Here is a 25,702-nt window from a genome sequence, read left to right as displayed (position 1 = left end):
CCCTTTCATGCTTCATTTCTCAGAAGCGAGTCACTGCACCCACCACACACCGAAAGTGGGGAGGTTAAGTTCTAATTCCTAAGGAGGGATGGGATTTACTACTAAGGGCTCTTCTGTAAGGAGATCTGCTTCTCTCCCCCATTTTTATTTATTTACTTATTAAGTCATTTATTGATATCCATGACGACTCATATGTATTTATTTTATACTTTGAGTATAAAGGACTCAATTTTAAAGACATTTGTTCTTTTTGTGAGGGATATTTTAATGATAGATTGATATTAGATATTATTAAGTACACTAAAAATAGATATTAATGATTGGTGGGACCATCACCCAGGCACACTGAAACCCTAGTACATCTCTAAAACATGAATGTGCCCTATCCCGCCCTCCACATTGACACAGTGACCTATGGGTGCTCAGATGACAGGGAAGCTCACTCGCTCCTTTCTCTCTGTCCCTCTCTCGCTGCCTCTGTTACAACAGGGTGATTTTTAGCAGTTCCCCTGCCCGTAAGTACGCAGAGCCTAGTTAATCAACAAATACGTATGATGTATGTGCTGTAGGCCAGGCACTGCTCTGAGCACTCACGGTAGTGAGTGAGATTACATGGGCCCTACTCTCCGTGAACTTATATTCTAGGGCAGCATATATATACCAAAGAAAACAAATGGTCAAATTGGTCATTCCAGGTGGTCAGACATGCTATGAAGAAGTCAAAGCAAGTAACAGAAGAGTGACGAACACTCATGATCCCAGCCTTTCTCTCAATAACCCACTCAAGTGACTCTGTTGACCCTTCTTGGGTCACATGCCCACACCTGAACCCATCTCTGTGTTCTTAGGAATGGTCAGGAATAATTCATTGGTCAGACTGAGTCACATGCTGCTGCTTCTGGAAGATTGGGCGTGGCCGACAGCCCCATGAGAATCATGGGAAGAAGGCCAGGTGCAGGTCTGTGATGGGATGATGGAGGGCGTATGGAAAAGCGATAGTGGGCCTCTACTGAAGGTGTCTGCTGGGAACCAAGAAGCTAACTGCCTTTCCCGGCGCAGTGATTCATACTGTGCCCACCTCTAAAGGCATTACTGACATTCCACCATATTGGCCGAATCCCACTGGACTACAAACCCAACTGCTCCTCAACCAACTTTGGTAGAATCCCTCAACTAAAGATTCCTTGCTATCCCTAGAGGTAGAATCTGCTTCCCCCTGTCCTCCCTGTTCCAAGATCAATAGAGACACTCCCCAGAGGGACACTGTGGGGATTCTGTGAAATGCGAGTAAAGTCTTTATCATTAATTCCATAGAGAGGAAGAATATGGGGCCGGTGACCATCCACAAGTTGGCTGTCCACATGAAGACAGTACTCGTTGAGGGTTTGCATTTATGGCTTGAGACCTGAGTTTCAGATACACCGTTATTTAGTAGCCACTCCCGGTAATGGTCAGGACTGGGAAAGAAGAAGGACGAGAGCTGGGCTAGAATCTTCAGCAGCTGGTGTGGCGACAGAAGTGGATTCCATTGGCAGTCAACAGACGTTGACCCGGCCCATCACGATGCCTGCAAAGTGGGACCAACACAGGCCTTGCATTCAATCCGGGTTTTAAATAGAGACTGAGGGGTAGGGTCACTTTAAAGGGCATCCCACGGGAACAGAGTGTGCGAGCTCCAGAGACACAGGTGAGCCGAGCGGCAGTCTGCTCCAGGCTCTGCAGTGGACGCCTTTCCATGTCTTGTCTCGCTGATCCTCGGAAGCAGGCACTGTTGTGTCCTTGTGTCAGACTGGAAAATAGAGGTTCATATGCAACGAGTGATTTAGGTGACAGAGCCGAGAGAAAACAGGGGTGAAATTTGCTTTGCTCCTTTGCCCCTTCCATATCTGCTCAGTGTGTAAACCTGACCGGAAGCGTTGGCCTCTCTGGAGAGCCCCTCTTCACGCCTCTCTCTGCAGTCTTGCCGGGAGGAGACTGTCCCTGGCGTGGCTTCTCTGGGCTGTGCTGTCTGTCTGACCCTCCTACCCTTCTGCCTCAGGCTGTGAGCAACTGCGATCCGTCATTTTAAGTCTTGTTTCTCATTCCCCCTTCCCATGTAGAGACTCTGATTTCCTCCAGCCACCCTCATTGGTAAGGTGGCCGTTTTGTGAACTCAAATCCCAGATTTCTTTTTTAATCCGATGAGCACATGTGATGTCCCTTTATGTACATCAATATGTCCGTCCTGGGCTTGACCACAGACTGCCAGGTGGTCGCTGTTACGTCCCTTTTGCAGATGAGGGGCTGTCTCCGTGATCCTAGGCGACTGAGCACGGGCCAGCAGCCGATAAGGAGTTGGAGCTGCGACTGGCAGGCAGGTCCGGCTGCTCGTCCCTTTCGACCGTGCATTGTAATCCCGAGGACGACAAGGAAAGGGACTCGTGAGACTATTGTCCTCCTCCTTGAAATACCAAACAAGCCCAGAACAGAGGGAGCTTGAACTCTTTCAAGAGAAAAATGACAAGCGGTTTTGGCCCTTAGACAAAGAAGAGGGGAATATATTTCTCCATCCCAAAGTCCACATTAATAGGGCTTTTATAAATGATTTGCTGTAGACAGACAGAATGTGAGGATTATTGAGAATGTCATCGTCATGATTTCCATTCTTGAAGCAAAGGGCAGCTACTGAATACTAACTACCTGCCAGGCACTGTGGCACTCAGGAAGAATAATAAGTCATGCTCCCTGCCAGCCCAGAAATTCACATTCTAGTGCTTCCAGGTGCAGGCATGTAAATAAATAATTACAAGAGTGTACAATGAGTTCTCCGTAGAGTTAAGTGCAAGAGTTATGGAGCACTGAGGAAGGGCCGAGCAACAGCCCAGGTGTTACATTAGGAATGCTTATAGTGAGAATCAGAAAACTCAGTACACGGTGGCTTCAAATAAAATAGTGGGGTTTAATTCTTAGGTAAGAATTCTGGAATAGCTATGGACATTGGTGTGTAGATAGTAGTGTCTTAACCTCTTCCTCACAGTCACAGGATGGCTGTCATGGTTCCAGTCATCACCTCTCTGTTCACGGCAGAAAGGTGAGTGGGTGGGAGGAGAATGGCACATTATCTGAACCTTATTTGTAGGCAGTCATATACATGCTTTCCCATGTATCCGTCCTAACGTCCACATTGAGCCTGAATCATATGTGCCAATCCTGATTCTTATGGCCAACCCTCGCAGCAAGGAGGTCTGGGGTATCAGAATGTAGGATCATCCTGATTAGCTTAGATCTTAAACAGATCATGATCCATTCACAGGAGCTGAGGATTGCAACTACAAAGCTAATGTTCTGCCGGGAATGAAGAATGAGGTAGAGAGAGCTATGAGGAGGGGACCTTCTACCACAAGCAGTCCGGCTAAGATTCACAGAAGAGATACACATTTGAGCTCAGCCATGGAGGCTGATACATTCCACGCATTCACATGGTAGAGAAGAAAGAAGGATGTTCTGGGGAAGGGGATAGAGCGTATGTAAAGGCACCAAGTCGTGAATGATAGGTTCCAGAAATGCCAAGAAGTTCTTACAGCCTGGAGATAGAACAGGGATTGTAAGCGGGAGCCAGTTCTCAATGGGCTTAACTACCAGGCTAAGGAGGGTTGTAGAAAATTCTGTGGGTCATAGAGAAATCAGGGCCAGTCTTGAGACAGACCCATTTTCCAGATACCTTTGATCCCTGTGACGTGGAAGACATAAGGGCCATGTTCTTGTTCACCTGGCACTTACACTCGGGCTCTGATGTCATAGCGTTTTGGCGCCATAAGTTACTTTAAGAACCCTCCGGATTCTGAGTGCTTCAGAAGCTGAATTTTTGACTAAGCTTTTTCCATAACCTTGTCCTCATACTGAGGTCTCGTTTCTACCTTTGAAATGCTTTTTCCTTGATGGGCGATAGAGTCTCATGTTTTTCCTTTAATCAAGTGGGCTTCTGCTGTCTTCCCAGATGATGTTTACGTTTCCTGGACAGTGATCCATTTCTGTCAGTTTCTCTGGCTCACTAAAGGCTGACTCCCAAGTCTGCACATCTACTCAGCCTTCACAGACATTCCAGATGCAATCACATCCCACCCTTGGTGCCCTTGGTGCCTGGTACCTTCTGCAGTCCACCTGGCATGTGACCCGGATGCCTCCTTCCCTGCTTCCTGCCAAGCCGAAGGCTCAGCCCCTGTGTCTGAAAAGTCCTAAACCATCCTGCAGCCTCAGTATCCCAGGGATGGGCAAGATCCCTGTACTCGGAAAGGGAAAGTAGGTTTCTTTTATGATCCCATAATTCTTCCGTAAATCTCACATTCATGGCTGGGAATAGAGTTACCTAGTGATGCAGACATGAGAGAAATGCTACAGATCCCTAATGTCTCTGTCTCTTTGGATTCAAATCCTGACTGCCCCCCACTTCCTAGCCATGTAACTTGGGGCAATTTGCTGGACTTCTCCCACCTGTAAGATGGGATAAGGAGACTAATTACCTGTACTCTTGAGTGACAGTGTTAAATGAGCTCTGACAGTGAAGTTTTCAGAGCAGTGCTTGGCGCATAGCAAACATCCCATCTATGTTAGCTGCTGATAATAATTATGATTGCCGTGCTAACGTGCCTCAGCAAGTGGGATAAGTTATGATAGGTTTTCTCCACAAGCCTTGGTAGACTCACACGCACTTACCAGCAACCCGCAGAAGTCTATTTCGGGACATTTTCTCCAGTGTCACTCCATCTCACATGTGAAAGCTTGTCAGCAGATGTCATCTACACCAGCAGCTTGCTGCCCCCAAGCCAGCAGTGGTGGGTGATGCTGTCCCTCAAGGGACCAGGACATGACATTTGTCAGTAGTCAGACAAGCGCTGATGAAAATTATCAGCAAGACTAACCCTGAGTCAGATTTTCCGAAGCAGGCATATGGTTTAGCAGAAGGATCAGTGCCCCGGAAGAGAGAACGTGGGCATAACTTCTCCCTCTACTGTGTGACTCTGGGCAAGTTACTTTCTCCCTCTGGGCCTTGGTTGCTTTATACTTGAGATGGCCCTGACCAGAAACCATCACTAACAACCTCCCTTTAACAACATCTCCTTAAGGGAGCACATCACACCTATAATTTAAAATGGACAGTTACTGTATATCCTGCTCTCTCTCGCAGTTTTAAGTTCCAGAGAGTCATATCCCTTGTGCCCATCTTTGCATTCACGGCCCCTCTCGGTGCCTGCCGCACAGTCACTTGTTTTGAGGATCGAATGTGAAAACATTACACGCACGCATACACCAGCCTTGCCCTGATGTCTGGTGTATAGTGGGTATTAGATAAACACAGCTCTGACTTACTTTTCCAGAGCCTAGCGCAGCAGAATGCAGTATGCTGTGCCTTGCTCAGGAGAAAACGGTAAATCTGGATATACGTTAAGTTTCTCCCTCCTCCAGTTTTTTGAGCCAGATGCATGTCCCTCAGTCTTCCTGCTGGCTCAGCACTTGGCAAGCACCAGGATCTTTGAGTGAGCCTTTGAGGGGGCTTCCCTGGCCCAGGGCAGCCAGGTTGCAAAGGGCTTTCTCAAATCCCCTTGGCCTGCCGGTGATCCCACCATGTTTTCCCCCTACCTTCCTTTACCCTGTGCTGCTTTTTCTAGAACAGCAGGCACCAGTGTCTACCCAGAGGTGAAAGGCAGACCCAGATTCCCACCTGGGCACAGAGCAGAATGAGATATGATGAGATAAGAGGTGGCCTGGAGCGGGTTGGGGGCACCTGCAGACCTGGGTCCTTGTTGTAGCCTTGACCCGATCCAAACTCACCATGTGATCTCGGACAAGCCACCTCCTCTGTAAGCCTCACTGCCCTCCTCTGCAAAGCATTCTACCCATTGATGCCATGCATGGTGGCAGGAGGGAACCTGGGTTTTCGGGCTGAGAGCTGGCTTCGTATCTCAGCTCTGCCGCTTACCAGCTGTGAGATTCAGATAAGTCAGGAACTGTCTTCATAAAATGGACAGTGAGATCCAAATGGGCTTAATTGGGGGAGGGGTTTAATGACACAGTGTTTCGAAGTGCCTGGCATATTTGTTTGTCTGGAGACCCACAGGCCAGCCCTTACTTTTACTTGGTGTAAGTTTCTCCCTGTTGAGGAAGTTCAAGTTCCCTGAGTCAGATACACATCCATCAGCCTCCCTGCTGGCTCAGCACTTGGCAAGCACCAAAATCTCATGCAGCAAAGACATGATCCCCACAGGGTGTGAGTGACACCAGCTCGCATGCAATTATTTTAATGCATGGCCCAGGACCTTCTCGTGCCCAGGCTGGTGTATCCTCGTGGGGAGAATCTCTCCTCTCCTTACCCCTCGCATCCTTCAGAAGGCAGAGGAAGAGAACCCACCCTGCACACTCCTCCCTTCCTGAAATGCAAGTGCCGTTGAGTGGCCTCCTCCCAGGGAGGATCTGCTGGAAGAAGGAGAGACGAGGGCAGAACGCTGGTAGGCAGGCTTCTGCCACCATCTTTGAGGGGAGGAGAGAACCCCCAGAATTCAGGGTCACCTGACGTGCAGGCACTGGGCTGGGCATTTGTTTAAGCCTCTTAACTGCTTTGCGGAGTCGGGATTACTGGTTCCCACCTTGCTCGTGAAGAAACCGAGGCTGCAGAGAGTGGGACCAGCTGCCCAGGGACCCGCACAACTGAGAGTCACGGCCAGGCCGGCCTGACGTCCCCAGTTCTTGCTCTGCCGTTACCCTGTGTTCCCTGTGCCGTGAGAGAGGGGCTTGGTCTTACAGAACAGCATTTACCCAGAAGGCTGCAAGGGCCTTGAACCCTGAGAGAGAGGGCCTTCCAGATCTTTCCAAATGGTGGAGGCCCAGTTCAGGCAGAATGTGGCTAAAGGAGGAAGCCAGGAAGGGACCGAGCTCTGGACACCGCATTGCCTTCCTCTGTCTCAATGTCAACTATGCTCATCCTCCCGACCATGGGAGGCAAGTGGGGGAAGGCGAGAGCTAGTTTATTTCTCTGGGAATGTGACTAGGCATGAACAGGGAAGTTTTGAAAACCTGGCTTCTCCTGCTCTCCCTGTGCAGACAGAAGACCAGGGGCTCTCAAATCAGGTTTATTCGAACTTGGGCTTGAATCCCGGTTGTCACATTTAACAACTTTGTGGCCTTGGGCAAGTCATTGTTCCAGCTTCTTCATCTCTAGAATTGTATTCCTTGTTCAGGTCGCTGTGAGGATTAAAAGACCCTGACATAATGCTGGTGATGAAGGGTCCCCCCATCCCCAGACAGCTCCCTGGCCAAGGGCATGAGCTGTCCCTGCTGGCTCCTCGTTTGGCCCTCCCACCGCACCACTCCTGTCTTGTCCATTACAGTCCAATCATCTTTTTTTTTTTTTTAATTTATTTGACAGACAGATCACAAGTAGGCAGAGAGGCAGGCAGAGAGAGAGGAAGGAAAGCAGGCTCCCCGCTGAGCGGAGAGCCCGATGCAGGGCTCAATCCCAGGACCCTGGGATCATGACCTGAGCCGAAAGCAGAGGCTTTAACCCACTGAGCCACCCAGGCCCCCCTACAGTCCAATCATCTTACTCAAAGCCAGAGTTAGTCATTCCCCCTCCATAAGATCCCCAGCGCCACAGCTGAGCTCTAAGCTAGGCTCTTCCTGTGCCCCTCTCACCCCCACAGCCTCCTCTCCCACCCAACCCACCTGTCCCCTGAGCTCCGGCTACAGCATGTGAGCTCACATTTTCCGGAGGGCCTTCCCTCCCCTGGACCATGCCACCTCCATTCCCTCTGGGCTGATCCCCTGCCTCCCGGGAAACTCTGGCTCGTCCTTCAAGCTCCAGCACGTGCATCCCTAGAGCCCCTGTGTTAGAGCCCCCTTTCCCCGTGAGCCTCCCTCCACCATCGCATTCTGTCCTGTTTGTGGACACGTCTCTGGCCAGCCGCCAGCCAATCAAGGGCGAGCACTGTCAGCAGAGCTCACTGCCCTTTCTCCCAACTTAATACACTCCATGCACTTACGAGCCAGCCTTCGTGGACAGCTCACCTTCTGCCAGACGCAACTTACGTGCTTTCCGTGTAGGAACCCATTTTTTTCTCGCGACAGCTCTGTGACACGGTGCATCCATCAGTCCTGGCTAGAGGCAGAAACCATACCAATTATTCGAACAGAGAACTTAATCTTTAAAAATGGCAACTAGATGTAAAGTGTTGATTTGGTAATGAAAAAAGCAAAAACAGAAAATGGCAGGCAACATTTCCCATCCCCGGAGCCGAAGGAGCAGAGGGAGAGGTGGGAAGCATTACTAGTCGGGGCTGGCACCCAGGCCTGGGCTGGGGGCAGCAGGCAGCTCCAGAGGCGGACCAGGAAACTCATCCTAAGTGTTGGAAAAGCTGCAAAATGATTCTAGCTGCTGCTACAGGAAGGAAGTGCCGCTGCCACCTGGAAGAAAGGAGATAGGGTGATGCAGGCACAGGAAGCACAAGGGGGCCGCCTTCCTTTTTCCTCCCCCAGACCCCCAGTCTCCCTCTCACAGCCCCCGCTGGCAGCATCTTAGGGGAGACGGTTGGCAAAGTAGAAGTAGGGTTTGACCTCAGCATCACCAAGCAGTCTGGGAGTGAGGGAAGCTCGCACACTGGCACAGAAGGGAGCTGTTGCTCTCCCCATTTCACAGACAAGGAAACTGAGGCATGGAGAGTAAGTCACTTGCCCGAGAGCAGAGGCAGGATCTGAACCCGTGCGGTCTGGCCTCGGTGCCCTTCCTCTTCACCTGCCTACCGTAAATGGTGAAGGAATGAGTGAGGGAGCGAGTGAATGGATGAGCCCACGAACGGTGCTTAGACCGGTGGCCAGCCGAGTCTGCGCACAAGCGTGAGGTCCTCCCTGCCTGCTTGCTTCCTTGTCGCCCTGCCAGGTCATCCACTGGAACTCCCCCAAGAAGCTGCGGGTGAAGAACAAGCACGTGGAGTTTTTCCGCAACCTCTACCTGACCTTCCTGGAGTATGACGGCAACCTTCTGCGGAGAGAGCTCTTCGGCTGCCCCAGTGAGGCTGACGTCAACAGTGAAAATGTAAGTGGCTCGCAGGGTGCAGGGGAGGCCCCCACACACTGGGCTCCGGGCACACCCAGGATGGACAGTACCCTGCCCTTGCCCTGGGTGTCCCATCAGGTGGGGGACACAGATGCATCAGCATCACTGCAGATGCAGAGCGGGGATGCTCGGCCGGAGTTTCCAAGCAGAGGAAGCAGAAGGAGCCAGAATTCCCATGAAGCAATAGATAGTGTGTCTCTCCGTAGCCGGGAAACTCTGAGGTCCTTGTGGACGTGGCACCCACGCGGGAGAGCCAGCGTTTGGTGCGGTCAGTGCGCGGGTGGCAGCAAAGATTTTCACAAGTAACGGGTTTCTGGAGGGTTCGCCTAGGCAAAGGAAATGTTCGGTACGTGGTCACAGGCATAGCTAGCACCTGTGTTTTCCTGTCTCTTTGCTGCTTTTAATTTTTGCCTGCTGTATCTCATCGGATGTTCTTAGAGACCCTCTTTCTTTCCCCAATGGGAGTGGAGAGATGGAGGCCCAGGGAGGTTCCCTGGGCTGCTCAGAGCCAGCAAGCAGCCAAGTAGAGAGTGATCTCAGGCTCTGGGGAACAGGAAATGGGGAAGACAGCATTCCGTGTCACAGAAAAGGCAGGGCAGGGCAGGCTGACCTGGGTTTGTCCAGTTACCAAGTATGTGATGTCGGGCAGGTCACTCAACCTCTCTGTGCTTCTGCTTCCTCAACCACTGAATGGAGATGCAAAACTTAAAGTTGTGTCTTGAGACTAAGTACGAAATTGCATTTGAAGCACCTGGTTCAGCCTCTGCCGTGCGTTAGGTGCTCAAGAAGCATTTCCTCCCTTTTCTTGACCCTCAGTGTAGACACAGAATTAATCTGTTCATTCAGCGAACATTCACTGAGGGCCTTCCTGTCGGAGCAGTGAGCATTCACAGGTACAAAAGGACACCAGTCCTTGCGGTCGTGGTGCTATATGCTCATGGGGGAAACAGAGTTGATAACTGTATGGACATTCAAAGGAAGTGATCAGCCAGCGGCAGGTGCTCCATGGCGGAATGTTAATGAGCAGCTGGGCTGCTCCATGGGTTTGCAGGGTAGGGGTGGGGAGGGAGCTTCTCCGAGGAGGTGATGGCCCTCTGAGTCCTGAATGACAAGAAAGAATCAGCCGTAGTAGAGCAGGGGGTGAGGGAAATACAAATCAAAGCCACAATGAGCTACCTCCGAACGCCTGTTGGGGTGTCTGTTACCAAAGAACAGAAGGGGACGGGAGTTGGTAGCACGTGGGGAAGTCGAACGCTGTGCACTACAGGTTGAATGCAGGATGCTGGGGCTGCTGTGCCGAACAGTAGGGAGGCTCCTCCAGAAATGTCAGAGGCAGAACTGTCCTCTGACCCAACAGCCCCACTTTGGGGATGTATCCCCAAGAACTGAGATAGGGATTCCCAAGGCAGTGTGTGCTTTGCCACGGTCAGGGCCGCGTTACCCTTGATGGCCATGGGGGGAGACAACCCCTCACCCATCCACAGATGAACAGATAAAATGGGCTGCATGTGTCCAATAGAATTTTGTCCAGCCTTAGAGCTAAGGAACTCTTAGCCTTACCCTTGTGACAACTTGAGTGGGCCAGGGAGTTGAGATGCTGAGGAAAGAGGCCCGTCACCGAAGGGTAACTACCGCGCGAGTGCCTCACATGAGAGGCATCTGAAATCATAAACATACAGAGCTAGCAACAGAATGCTGGTTACCAGGGGATGGGGAGTGGGGTCATGGGGAGCCCATGTTCAGTGGGTGCAAAGTTACACAATGTTAAGTCCCAGAGATCTGCTGTACAACGTAGCACTTGTCGTTAACAGGGTATGGTGCCTTTAAACATTTTAAGAGGGTAGATCTCATGTTAAGTGTTCTGGCCACACTCTTCATACACACAGAAGAGCCTAAGAAACTTTGGAACGGGGGACGATGGATATGTTTATTACCTTCACTGTGGTGAAAGTAACATATGTCCAAACTCACCGAATTGTTTTCATGATGTGTAATTTTTTATATTGCCAATTCTGCCTCAGGAAACCTGGGGAGGGAGGTGGAAGAGCAGGGGAAGTACATTCTGGGTAGGCGGTAGTAGCCAGTACAAAGGCCCTGAGGCAGATCAGGGCCCCGATATGAGGACCTGAAGGACAAGCAGCATGCCCAGGGGGCTGGAGGGAGAGGAGAGCAGCAGAAGCCGAGCATCAGGAAGGCAGGAGGCAGGTTGGAAGGATGTTGTGAGCAGTGAACGAGTCAGAATTTTGTTCTATTACTATTATTGTTTATGTTCTTATGTTGGACATCCTGAGAATTCTTTTTGGCTCCCAGTGGCAAGGGAAGGTGTCTGTGGAAGGTCTAGAGGAGGCACTCACCTGGCCCTTTACCTGGACGACTGGTCCCAAGGCCACCATGCCCCCCAGTATTCAGCTCCCAGGTCCCAGTGGAGTCCCCTCGAGCTATGGCCCTTCCCTGCATCACCCTCCATGCCTTTGCCAGTAGTGTCTGCCCTTATCTCCCACTGGCAATAGAGGAAAGAATACCATTAAGCACTTGAACTCTGGCTCAGATTCTGGGAACCACTTAGAGGTTTCGACAAATGCTGTGTTCTTCTGGTTTTTCCTTCCTGCTCAAGTCCGTATTTGCCATCATTATCAATATCTGAGTGCCCATTCGACACTTTTCCCCCAAACGCTAAATGAAAACTGTTCTCCTGCCTTTATTTTTTCCTGCATGGAAGAGACTCACATAAAAAGCCTTGGCAGGATGAAGCCATCAGTTAACTGTCCTCCAGGTACACTGGTCAGAGTCTCACGAAGTGGGACTCCCATTAGATGTGACCCACCCACTTCTCCTACCGCCAGCTTCTCCTGGTAGTGGGGACGTCACCACTGGTTCTTCTCGTCATCCGTGACTGCATGTATTTGCTCAACAAGCAAGCATGAATGCTCGCCATCTGCTGGGCACCTTGCAGGGCACTGGGGTTGAACTTAGAGGCCGACCCCGTCCCTATACGGAAGTCGCTTGACACGTAACGAGTGTGAGACATGCCAAGAGGTTGATCTCTCCGGGTGCAGGGAGGGCCAGGCATGAGAGCGCAGCCTTCTCTGAGCGCTCACCACAGCTGTTGTCCCAAAGGCTCTGCCCTTGACTGTGCACTAGCCACACCCGCCACCTGTCCTTCCTGTGCATTTCAGGCTCATTCCCAAGGCAGGGCTGTTGTGCTTGCTTCCCCTCCGCCTAGAATACCCTGCCCCCGGGGTCCACAGGTCTAGATGCGGCATCCTCAGAAACTAGCCCTGCCCCACCGCTCACCTCCAGGAAAGCTGGAGGTCACTGCCACATGCCCCGTTTTCTTTTCGTCAGAGCACCTGCTACTCTTCACAGTTTGTCGGTTTGTGCAGCTGGCTCCTATTTCTTTTTCCAAATAGAAGAAAAGAATACAAGACCCTCAGAGACTTTGCCTGTCCTGTTCGCCCCTGGGGACTCCTTCCTCTCGCAGCAAAGCAAGCACATCATAAGCACTTAACAAATACGTATTGAACGAGTAGGAGAGACGAAGGCAGTACCACGTAAAGGGCAGAGCAGCTGGAAAGCGGGGAGCCCAAGGAGAACATGCTGGTCGTCGGCGTCCTAGAGCACAGACATGTCGGGAGTGACAAAGAATGAAGCTGACCGGAGGGGCCTTGGCTGTGCTTAGTTTAGACTTGACCTGTCAGCAGTGAGGAGCCACCAAAGGGCTTTAATCATGGTCAGGTTGACATTTGAGGGAAATGACTCCCTGAGTGAGATCTCACACGATGAGAGGGACAGGTTAGAGGCAGAGAGGCCGGTTAGACCATTGCCATGTCCCAGGCAAAAAGGTGCTGGTGTTGGGGCTCTGACCCAGGGCAGTGGCAGCAGGGATGGAGAGAACAGGTGGGTTGCTGTGTGGGTGCTAAGAACAGGGGCGCAGGTGCAACTACCCCTCAGAAATCACGAGGGCAGGTCCCCATGCCTCCTGCAGCCAGGTTCCTCAGGCTGAGCCCACCCCTTGGGGCAGGGGCTGGAGCCAGGAGAGTAGCTGTAACATTGGGTTCCTGGAACTGTGTCCCTGTAGGGAATTCCATGCCCCAGCCCTTTGGCAGCATGTCAAATGGTAGCGGCAAACACAGCCGGAGGGAAAAGGTAAGATCTTGGATCTGGGCCAACGCTAGATGCTCCCCGCTCCGTGGGAGAAGTTGGTTAGAGCTGTGACAAGTGCACAGAGGGTGGCAGTCTCGAAGAAATGAAGTCAGAAACCTCTTCATGGGGCTGCTGGTCCCAGAGGAGAGAGGTCTCCAAAGGCGGTATCTGCCAGCCAGAGATAGTCGTTCCAACAGTCGCTGGCCACGGGGCTAGGGATCCAGGAGGAATGTTGCCCAGTGAAGCCTGATCTAGCGAGGGATGCAGGCAGTCGGGGACGGGGGACGTTCTCCAGCGTGAGAAGCACGAGACCAAGCTGGCATTCCAATAGCACACGAGGAGGGCATTTCACACACTAGGGGAGAGCAGGTGCATCACAGAGGACTTCCTGGAGGAGGTAGGATTTGAAGGCCGAGAAAGGAGGAATGAGGACATACAGAGCATGGGCCTAGAGGGAGGGAGGGAGTGCAGGGGCAGCGGAGACCAGAGGTAGACAGGAACAGGGAGCGTTCAGAGGAAGGCAATGTGAGAACATAAACAGCTGCACAAGCTCATTACGATTATTTCTTCACAGGGAGATGGTGACGGTGGTGATGGGGGATGACGGTGGGCTCCCTCATCATCACAGCTCACTCATTCTGGAGACGCGTGACTCAGAGAAGTCATGCGAGTGCTCTGAGCCTCCGGTCACCATCTGATAAATGGGGGACAGTGATGCCTTTGTCACAGTGTTCCATGGATGCTTTATGTTAAGTGACCAAAAACAGGACACGGCACCAGGAGCACAGCATTCCCTGAGGTGCATTTTTTCCACAGATCACAATACCGAACCCATCTGATACTGGGTCCAAATCTGTTGTTCCGTGAACAGTCTTCAGGGTTGATTGACATTTTTCCTAGGCAGGCTTGGCAGAGGGGGGCCTGCCGCGTTTCTTAGAGCTCAGTCTGTAAAGCGTTGCAGGGATCATCAGCTTCGCTCTGCACCACATGATCCCAAGTGGATTTCCCACCAATTAGAGACTCCGGGAAGGAAGGAGAGGCCATGGGGCTGACCTTGCTGCCAAAGAGAATAAATGAATGAATTCAGGAAGCCAGGGTGAAGCTATGATGGGAAGAGCAGGCCCCTGTTCTAGACTCTGTGTTCAGGGTTCTTGCTCAAGGACAAGACGGTTTGGTTTGGAAACCATGGTTTAGACTGACCGTAGATGATCCCATAACGCCCCTCCCTTTTCCTCAGCAACATGGCCCCAGGTGTCTCCAGGGAACCCCGGGGCTCCACAGAACACAGGCGGATCATCACGGATATTTTCCACCCCTAGTCCATGCAAAAATCCTTCCACAGCGTCTCTAACAGGCTTGCATCTGGCCTCTGCTGGGATCCTCCCAAAGACAGGGAGCTCATCACTTCTAACGGTTGACTCCACTGTTGGGGGAAAGCTCCAGATACTCACCATTCTTCCTCGTGTCGAGTGTAGTCTTCCCTTCCGTAAGGAATCCATTTCTGAGTCCCGTCCTCTAGAGCGGTGAAAAATAAGGATACCCCTGCCCCCGTGTCCCTGACAGTCTTGCAGATAGGGTAGCATGTTTCCATACATTGGTTATTCAGAAACCTGCCACTCTCCCTAAGCACTGTTTGATTAAGCCATGCTATATCAAAAGTGCCTTGTTCCACCTAAGGGAACTTTCCAGATAAAGGAAGCTCACCTTTTAAAATGCAGGGCTGCTGGAACATGCAGGTTTTAATCAATTTGGGTGGGAATCTTGGTAAAGGACATACGCTTCCTTCAGTAACATAAGTATACAAAACTCAGTTTACCGTTTTCAGTGAGTCAGATTGTGCTGGCTGGGCTGAGGGGGGCAAGAATTGGTCAGAGGAAGGAGGATGCTAGTTATCCTGGCAGGAAATGGCCTCGGACTATCCTGCTTCTTCTGCAGATCTCTTTTCTGACAGCTGTCGTTTTCAGTTTCATCAGCCTCGGAACAACCCTTTCTGGGCCCCCCTCCCCGTTCATCCTTCCTCTGGCAGCTAAAGATAGAAAAACCAATGGAATGTAAGTCAGAAGGACCCCGAGTAAAAGAATCATGCGTTGTCATGGTAGAAGTTAAATTATGAAACATAGCAGACAGCCAAAAACGTGCAAAAAAAGAAAAAAAAATAACAACAAAAAACGGGACTCCAGTGAGTTTTGACCTATCTGTGGAATTGTAAGTCAGTGGACAGTGTCTGCAGATGTAGCGCTCCCTTGGCCCATGTCCGCAGCAGACATCACTAATCAATGGCCTGGCCCCTTCCCCTCGGCCCTGCCCATTCCATTCGGGTTCCGCCCCATCCACGGCATCCTTGCCAAGACAGCCTGCCAGGAAACCAGAACCAGTCTCCGAGTGATGACACAGGAGATGCTGGAGCCTGTTGAGTCTGTGTCCCTGTGCCAGGCGTTTGTCATCCCAGTGTCTCCTAGAATGGAGACAGCTCTCTTTGTCGCTTCAAGACCTTCATCTGCTTTTTTGAGCCTCTGCCAATTGGGGGTTTCCTGCAGGGAAAGAGAAGAGGAAGTGCAACTTTAATCTTCACCCCAATCGAGGGAGGTAGGCTTTATGACTCGCGTTTCATAGATAAGGAAACCAAAGCTCCGAAGGGATGAGTTACTTGCTCAAAGTCAAACAGCCCCTAAGCGGTGGGCCATGATTGGAAAGCAGGTCTGTGTCACTCAGAAGTGATGAACCAGGGCCGTGCTTCCCAAGTGGATGGAGCTCTGGATATAAAATGAATATAATGAGAACTACAGGTTATTCAGTGATCATTCTAGTGGTTGTCACCATTCCTTACTCTTTCACAAACCCCGCAAGGTAGTTATTACCTCCATTTCTAGAGGAGGACACGGAGGCTCAGAGAAATGAAATCATGGGCCTGGGTGGTGGCAGTGCTGGAACCTGTATGAGTGGTCTTTCTGCAAGTATTTACATTGCTCCCTGATCTCCCCCTGCAGTACCCGCCCCGCACCCCAGCATCCCTGTCTCCCGGGGCTCCTGACTTCACATTTCTGCCTAGTACATTCACTCCTCAGTAGATCATGTCTCGCTACTAGAAAGGAAGCTTGGTGACTGAAGGGAATTTTATCTGCTTCATTCATCAGTGTATCTCCATGCCCATAAAAGCTGGCCTGGCACCTGCTAGGCGCTCAGTGAATTTGGGTGAACACATGAATTATTCTAAGTCCTTTCCTTGAAGCATCTGTGGAGTGCTGGAAAGATCCCGGTCATTGACATCAGAACACCTGGCCCGAGGACTAGATCTAGGACTACAGGCATAACTCTCCGTCCCATGGCCTCAGTAGTCTCATCTGTCAAATGGTCAGTGAGTAAGCCCAGTCCAGACTGTCATGAGGGTTGAGGGGTTAAGGTGTGCGGAGTGCCACCCATCCGAGGGGGCCTGGTTCCGAGCGTTGGCCAGAAAGCTTGTCCTGCCCCCTTCCCTTCAGCTGCTCTGTGGTTCCCCCTTGCCTCTGGAAAGAGGGTTTCCAGACTCCCTCATCCAACAGGGGTGTTGGGCAGGCTGCACGGCACGTTCCCTGATACCAGCACCATCCAGACAAAAAGACCACAGCATCCCCATGGCTCAATTAGAAGTTAAAAATAAGACCTATAGCAGCAGACTCTAGAAACACATTCCGGCATAAGTCTGCACGGCCGTGCGGGGACCAGATGGCCCCGTGGAAACAGCTGTATCCCGGAGAAACCTCAGAGAAAAAGCAGAATGCGTTATTGTTCTCACGTGCGGGCTGCATGTCACCCGTTCCTCAATCACGCAGCGGGCAGCAGAGCCCCTGGGTGGACGGCGCCAGACAGGGCCAGCCTCCAGGGGCCCTGCACAGGCGTGGTAAGTTCTAGAGCCTGAAGGAGCACAGCCTTGGCCTGGGGGGCCAGGGGCGAGGATAAAGGGAGGAGCCATGCAGTCAGGCCACTCAGGGGACGCGTCCAGGCTATGAGCATACCCGCGTGGCCTGTCTGCTTTGTTCCAGCTCCAGCTTGCACACATCCCTCCTTCACACCCCTAGGCTCTGGTTGTAATCCGTCCACACACGCCAGGTGCTCTCCCTTCGTGTGCTTTTGCCTGCAGCAGCTCCCTTCACTCTTCTGGCAGACTTGTCCTCCACGAGCCGACGCCTTGCACAGTGTCTAAGAAGAGGACGACGGCTCTGGGAGCAGGACTGTCACACGTAAAATCTAAGCATTACTGAATATTGAGAGTTCAGAGTTCTGGCCATTTACTTAGACTCTTTGAGCCTCAGTTTTCCTATCTGTAAAATGGGAACCACAACTAGTCCTATCTGACTGGGCTCAGTGAAGACTAAAAGAGGCGGGACAGTGTGACACAGCACCTGCCTCCCTCCCCGCCGTCATTAAGTCTTGTTGGTGTTACGAATACGTTGGTGTCAGGGAACGTGCTGCGCAGGCTTCAGTATTGTCCTTGCTTTTGCTTCTTTGTCTCCCCACCCAGACCAGATGAACAGTTTAAATGTAGAACCTGGGGTTCATTCCCCAATCCTAGCACATACCTGTCCGGGTGGTTTAATAAAGCAGCTCACCTGCTCCCCGGAAAACCACAGGGAAGAGGGCCGAGGTGGGTTTCAGGAGAGGTGCGTTCGAGTCCCAGCTTCTCTGAGCAAATCAGCTGAGGGCAGCCCTGCCTGTCTCATTCAGAGAGTGGGAGGAACAGATGAAGTCCTGGGTATCAAAGCGACAGAAAACTGAAAGTAAACGTAGGAAGTATCAAGCAGGATTCTGGAGTGTTGCTTTACCCACCAGCTACTTCCACCCCTGCTGCTGAGGCATCAGAAGGAGATGTATCTTAAGAAGGAGTAGATGTCTTGCTTGGTCTGTTGTATCCTGTCTTCATCATTCACCGGCTAGGAGAGGCAAGTAGGTGTCTTAAAGTAGCACAAGCAATTTAAAATGGGCTCAGCATGTTGGAAGGGTTATTACTCGCTATAAGTCCAAATGGGTGTTTCTGATAGGCAGGTGGCTTTTCTCCAGGTTCAGTGGCCCAGACTCCTTCCATCTTGTGGCTCTGCCCTCCAGGGAGCCTTATACTCCACCCTCAGATGGCCTTGTCCTGGCCAACAGAGAGGAGTGTGCATGAATCTGCCTTGAAAGTGGGGCCTGTAGTAGCGAGAAGCTGCCCACATTCCACTAACCAGCCTTGGCCGTGCAGGAAGGTTGGGAAGGCAGCCTGGCTGTGCGCCCAGGAAGAGAAGAGACCATGAATCTTGGTGCATGCAGAAGGTCCCCATCACTGGAGAGGACACATGCATTCAGTCCTCTGTAGTCATAGAACCATCTAGCATTAGACCTGGAAAGAGCCTCAGAGATTGATTAACAAGGCGTTGTAGTGACTTGGTCTCATACAAGAATGAGGGGAGATACATGTGGAGGTAATATCTCAGCTCTGTTTGCTTATCATGTGACCTCGAACAAGTGGCTAAACCTTTCAGATGATGAATGCTTTTATCTGTAAACAAGGCAGACCGCTGTCCCTAAGCCACAGCGTCAGTGTGGATATTCAAGGAGAAAATGCTTGCAAAGCTCCCAGCATGTTCCCTGACCCCAGTGGGCACTTGATCCTTGAGTGATCTTTTCGGAAACCCAAACCCCTTGTCTTAGCAATCGGAGAAATGACTTGCTAAGGTCACATGGAGAGTGTCAGAGGGATCCGGTCTCCGTTTCCGGTTTTCCCCATAACCTCTCTCCATAGTTTTTCCTGACTTTGAACGGAAGTTTACTGGGCCGGAGCCAGGGACGTGCTTCCAACCCCTCTGAATCCTCCGGCATGACCAGCCATCAACTCCGACAGCTCAGAGGTCAATCCAGGCCACTGTCCTTAAGGATGGGAAGAAAGAAATGCAAACTGCTTAAAGGGCCATTTTCCCTGGAGTCCAAATCTCCCTGTGCCTCAGCTGGCTGTCCAAAGAAGCAATTTAGCAAATGCATTTTATCTCAGGAGAAATCTGTCTTTTGTTTCTGTGACTTGCTTGTCAGGAGCCTACCGCTCCCCCCGTGGCCACAGTATGGAGTGCTGTGGCGTTCAGCCCTGTTAATGAAAGCCCTCCCTCCCGCTCAGCATCTCCCTGGAGAAATCACCCATACTCTAGGTGGGAAGGAGGTCTCGTTTTTTAGGCGGTTCCAGCCCTCCCCCTGAGATAACATCAGCCTTGCAGCCAGCAAGAAGAAATCCTAATTTAGAATTTGAAAAGGTACATCATGTAATCATAACATCGCTTGGGTTTTGCGCAGCACTTTACAGTTTGCAAAGCGCTTCTACACGCATTGGCTCCTTTGAGCAAATTGCAGGGAACTCGTTAAGGACAGAAAAGTAGAAAGGAGCCAATAAAATTGATCTGTGAACCCACCAGTCAGAGAAAAGCTTTGTTAATATTGTAATGTGTTCCCTTCGGTCTCTTTTCTATGTGGCTTTTTGTTTGTTTGTGTCTTTGCTGTATCAGGATCTTACGGCAGATGCATTTTTATCGGCTGCTTTATCATGGAGCATTATGCCTTCCACTGTCTCTTTGATCCTTGCATCCATCCCCGAGGAGCGGAGTCCCCTCACTGCAAAGATGCCCGTGGTGTGAGGTCCCAAGGCTGGCTTCTCAGTCCGGAACTGCTTCTCCCTAGCCGTGCAACCGGCAGATTACTGAAACCCTCTGAGCCTCAGTTTCCTCCTTTATAAAACAGAGGTGTGTGTGCTGAGGGATTAAATTAATAAAGCAACCCACCTGAATGCACTTAGCACCACACCTGGCACAGAGCAGGCGCTGTATCCGAATCAGCTGAGTGAAGGGACAAACCGCCACGTTGAGAATGACTGTAACATTAAACTCAAGGAAGGCTTCTGGCTGGTCCAGGGTACCGTGGATTTTGACATCCTATGTCGGACATCATAGCTGATGTGTTTGCCACGGTACCCAGTGTGGTTGGTAGACACAGTGTTCCCCAGACCCTTCCCCTTCAGCGCTGTGATGGCCACAGGTGACCTAGGGATGCGGATGCCACTGAACCACAGCATTGATACCTGGAAGTTTCTAGAGGCTACTTATCCCCAGGACTGCTGATCGACCCTCCCGACCAGGTCAGGCCATGCTCTGGTCATTGTGGAAGCACTTTCATTGGTCACTCTTCCTTTTTTAACACGAGGACATGGCTGTAAGGACATCTGGTAGTGGCCTGGTGGGCACACAGGGTGCTCTAGATGTTCTAGGTACAGGAAATTGAGAGATGACTAGGATACAGCTCCTACCTTGAGGAGCCCACTGTATATGAGTGCCTTTCAGAAAAGGGCTCTCGGAGCTCTTTACCTTGGAACATTGTTTTTTCTGAACTCAAGGGCATGTGCCTGCATATATAGAGAGAAACCCCTGTACACACATGCATTTCTCATGCTCTGGCCACTGATTCCCCTTCTCCCATGAGGAGGATACCTACTCTTTCAAGGCTCATCGAAGAAAAGGCCCCCCCCCACACCCACGTCCATACCCATCTTCACATGTCCCCACTACCGTCTTCCCTGAACCGAAGCCATGCACTCCTGTCACCTTAAAAACAGCACACAAATGAAACCACGCCCCACCCCGCTGAAACAACCCCGCTTTTGCAAAGAGCTTTGCAGATGTTTATGCTCTGAAAGGGAATAATTGCGAGTGTTCTTTTGCAGTGTGGGCGAGAGCGAAGGAGGGTATGAGTTGGTTGAGTTTCCCATTACAGGGAGACATTGTGGTTTCTAGGTATATTTGGGTTCCTCAAGGAGGAGGATGTGGGGAGTGTGTCCAACACTCGTGAGACAGAAGCGCGATCCAGGCTCAGTGAGCTCCTGCCTTCCCTGCCCTCACCCGACTGTCTCCTCCAGGTGGCGGCTGAGGACAGAAAGCAGCTGTCCAGGGACCCCTGGGTGTCTCGATCGTTAAGCATCTGCCTTCGGCTCAGGTCATGATCCCAGGCTCCTGGGATCGAGTCTGGCATCGGGCTTGCCGCTCAGTGGGGAGTCTGTTTCTGCCTCTCCCTCTACCTGCCTCTCATGTTGTTTATGCGCATTCTGTCTCTCAAATAAATAAATAAAATCTTTAAAAATAAATAAATAAAGGAAGGAGGAAGGAGGGAGGGAAGGATGGGAGGAAGGCAGGGAAGGAAGAAAGAAGGAAAAGAAAGAAAGCATCCTTCCAGGTGTCTCCCCTCCCTAACTCTGATAACCACCGTGGTCATAGACGACGACTGCTGTGTCTTTAAGCCAAACACCATAGTCCGTCCATGCAGGATCTCTCGGCATCCTCCAGCAGCCCCCTGGGTCGTTCCTGTTATCATCTCCATTTTACACTCGAGGAAGCTGAAGCTCAGAAGGGTTAAGCACCTCCCCCGCTCGCCCAAGACTGTACAGACGCGAGTGGGATAGAACCCGTGACCTCAGCCACGGTGCCGCGTGTGCTTCTTGACCTGAGGCTGAATGAGCACCTTTCCTGGAGAGGTAGCTCGGTAGTAGAGGGACACAGACCCCAGTTCAACCTCCCTGAGTGACCTCAAGATCTTGAGCTGCTTTTAAGCTGTCAAATGCGGCTGCACCTGCCCCACTGGAGGGCTCCAAGGAAAGAGATCACGCGTACCCAGCACCTTGCCGGCCAGCACGTTTTCAGCCAACACAGACCCTTGAACTGCAAATACAGGAGCAGATAATGGGCTTAAGGACGATCATCCTCCTCCATGTATAACATTAGAGGATACGGAAGGAAAATCAGGCAGGCCTTCTAATGGTCACAGTCTTCACGTAGGTATTTCTCCTGCTCACGGCACATGAATATTAAGCATCTGTCATGCCGTGGGCATGGTGCTAGGGGCAATGGTAAAGTGTCACCGTGTCTCCAGGAAAGTTGCCCTGAAATAATTTGAGTTCGAACTGACAAGTGCTTTAGCGGAGTTAGGAACTGAGGGCTCTTGAGTCAGGAGAAGTGGACCCACTGTAGCCGGCACAGTTAGCAGAGGTCTCAGAAACGGACTCGGTGTCATCCAGGCTGAGTCTTGAAAGGTAAATAGAAAGTGTCCTGGTGGAGAAGAGTGGGTGAGGGGAGGGAGGGACGTCGAGAGGGAAGAAATGTTCAGAGTCACAGAGGAAAGGAGGGAAAGGTGGGTTCGGGGAACAGAGAGATCGCTGGTGCAAATACAGAGAACACGGAGGAGTGGGGGCACTGGGTCAGAGAGAGAGGATGTGATTGTCAGCAAGGACCTGGGTTTAATCCTGCAGGTCAGAAGGGGTCGTTTGGCTCCTAGAATGTTAAATGGAATGAGAACTGCAGTTTCCTGGCCTTACATGAGTCACACCGTTGGCATAATGGAGTCTTCAAATAGGCCAGGACTTGAACTTCAAAAACTGAAAAGCCTCCCTGATTGCAACGGTGTTAACCATGTTAAAAATCTTCATAATGGGCGAGAACATCTCCTCGATCACTGGACCTCCACGGGTCCCCCCCTCCCCACCCCAGCAGCATTTGGAAGTAGGTGGGTAGATTTGGAGTTGTACAAGGCTGCCTGGAGAATTCTACTGGCATTTAGTAGGGTGGGGCCTGGGAGGCTAACTGTTCGGGGATCTGTGGGACAGGACACATTATGGAAAAGCTCCCTGCACAAATACCAGTGACCCCCCCCCCATCGATTATCTATGGCTCCAATACCGTAAAACTTCAGTGGGATTCAATGAGAAGTGTTCATTGAGGAGGCCGCCGTGCTGAGCTTGGTCCGGCTTGCTCCCGCACCTAGAGCAATTGCAGAGTTTCTGCTCTCCTCCAGGTGTGTCTCATCTTCCATCCGGCCACCCAGGCATTTTCTCATGGTAGTGGTGGAGGTTCGAGAAACACGTGGTTCTTCTTGAAGTCTAGTCTCATTATGAGGGCAGCGTTGCTTCTCTACCATTTTCCTAGCCAAAGCAAGTCTCACGACAGAGTAGAGATGTGGGAGGGGGTGAAGAGTCAAAGGGATTAACACAGTCACGTGCTGCCGCTCACATCTTGAGAAATAAGGCCATAGCTTAATCTAGCTTTATCTACGAAGACAGTGGTTTTCGCTGAGACAGGGTCATACAGAAGTGAGTTAATATAATTCTTGTTTACTATATGTTGGCTTGGAGATTTAAAATATGCATACACCTTCTTCTTGGAAAACTGCTATGTTACCCTCAGTTAAGTGAGTAGCTCTAGCCATGAAAACTGTAATCTATATCCAGCTATCTGCCGTCGTGTAATGGACTAGGCTGATGTCATAGAAAAAATATTAGAACGAGCCATAGGACCTTTGGCAAATTCAGCTGAAATAGAGTTTGCATATAATAAATTCACCCATTCTAAGTGTATAGTTTGTTGACTTCTCACAAATGTATACCCACGGAACCATCGCTGGAACCATGACCTAGAACATTTCCATCCCCCAAAAAAGTTCTCTCCTGCTTCTCCCCAGCCTATCCCCTCTGCCCCCACACATCCACTGATCTCATTTCTTTTCCTATTGAAGTTCTTTTACTGTTTCACTGCAAATCTTCATCTATGAAACCAATCACCCAATCACCCCTCCCTGGGAGGGGTATGGTGGTGTTGGCATGACATGGTTGTGTATTGGGCAGCTGTACATCCCCAGATCTGGATATTGTGCATCTGCGTCTGCCCGTGTCAGATGCTAAGTCCTTGGTTCCCTGCTGACAAGTCATCCAGCTCTTGCACTGGTTGGGGTAGGAAGGCAGGTAGAGCTATGTAAAGAACTTCTACGGCAGATTAAGAGAGCAGGACTTCCCAAGAGTTAGAAACAAGAAGGAAGAGTGGATGCCAAGACTCGGATGAAATGAAAGGAACAGATCTTTACATTTTGTTTATGGGTTGGTTTAGTCTTTCTCTTCAATACCTGGTACAGAGATTGACATCTGTAGCTCTAGATGGGAGAAAGAACTCATGCAAAGGCTCCATTTGGATTTTGGTACTCTGTTCCCTGTTATGTGGAATTGTACTGAGTCACCTACCAAAGCATTTTCTTGTTTGTTTTTAAGGAGTTTGTGGTTGCTTACATATTTGTCAGTGGTGACCACCATCATTCTCAGAGGAGGCTTGCTTCTCAGATAGAGAGGACAACTGCCCCTCATCATTGCCTTTTTAAAATTAAATGCAGAGGAAACTAAAACCAGTGATCCTGTTTTCCCACGTTTGACCCGTCAACAACATCCAGTGAATAACTGACTCAGGCAAGGGCAGGCTCCTGGCTCCTTGGGGTGTCCCTTCTTGGTCCCTTACCCCCTTCTCCTACATTTCAGCTCCAGAAGCAGCTCTCTGAGCTCGATGAGGACGACCTGTGTTACGAGTTCCGGCGAGAGCGGTTCACTGTCCACCGAACCCACCTGTACTTCCTGCACTATGAGTATGAGCCTGCTTCGGACAACACGGATGTCACCCTGGTCGCTCAGCTCTCCATGGACAGGTAGGCCGACGGGTCCTAACCTCCCCACAGCCCCACCCTGCAGCTCTACACTCAGTCAAAGGGAAAAAGGAGAGATGGCCTGACAGCCATAGGCTTGGGTCACACTCCTCTCCAGCCCTGAAAACAAGGGCTCTTGTCTTCCGGTGAGGGTGGTGGTTTTGAGAATAGGAGAAGAATTGATTCTAAAGAACAGAGCTCTACTCAGACTACCTCAAGGAAAGGGGGGGGTATTATAGGGGTGATAATATATATATATATATAGTGATTCTATATTATATTCTATATATTCTATATTATATTCTGGAGTCACTATCACTGCGGGAAAGCAATCACTGTTTCTTTTTCTTACTGTATTGATGTGACAAACATCTACCAGACCTTTATCTGGAAGTACTGATGAGATCCCTGTCCTTATGGGGCCGAAAGTCTAGTGCACTGATTGTCCACCTTGGCTGGGGACATACTGAATCACGTGGGGGGCTCTTAAAACAAATTCACCTTCGAGCTCCATTGCAGGCCAGTTAAGTAAGAACATTTGTGTGGTGGAGACCTTGCATTGTTTCACACTTGGAATGTGCAGCCAGAGTTAAGAACATGAGTGTAGCGGTATAAACAGCAAATAGATAGTTGAGTAAAATGATTATAACTGTGATAAGTGCTTTGGAAGGAACTGAGACTGATAATAACAATGTCAAGGGAAGGACCTTCCTTGGGAAATGTGGTCAGGGGAAACCTAAGGAGGGGACATTTCTGCAGAGACCTAAAGGAGGAGAAAAGGAGTCAGGAATGTGAGTTGCTGAGAAAAACAAAAACAAACAATTCCGGGTGGGTAAAATAGCAAGTGTAAAGGCCCTGTGGTAGGAGGGGGCTCGCACATTCAGAAACATGGTAGAAGTATGCTGAGGCATAGTAGCAGGGACATGGCGTGAGATGAAGATTATAGAACATTTGAAACCCACCAAAACATTGGATTTTATTCTCAGT

General features: G+C 50.6%; 1 protein-coding gene across 1 annotated transcript in view; it reads left to right on the top strand.

Annotated features, from left to right (window-relative positions):
- The window catches only part of LARGE1 (LARGE xylosyl- and glucuronyltransferase 1), a 520,460-nt gene that overhangs the window by 455,911 nt on the left and 38,847 nt on the right, over positions 1–25,702 (top strand). Inside the window, exons 10-11 of the mRNA XM_032836533.1 lie at positions 8,906–9,061; positions 24,555–24,718. Coding sequence (XP_032692424.1) covers positions 8,906–9,061; positions 24,555–24,718 — 320 coding nt within the window. The remainder of the gene's footprint in view (positions 1–8,905; positions 9,062–24,554; positions 24,719–25,702) is intronic.

This window comes from Lontra canadensis, unplaced genomic scaffold, assembly GCF_010015895.1.
Source record: "Lontra canadensis isolate GAN:19392208 unplaced genomic scaffold, GSC_riverotter_1.0 scaffold93, whole genome shotgun sequence".
NCBI classification, from domain to species: Eukaryota; Metazoa; Chordata; class Mammalia; order Carnivora; family Mustelidae; genus Lontra; species Lontra canadensis.
Note: the sequence above shows the minus strand (reverse complement) of the source record. Positions and strands in the feature narration are given on the sequence as shown.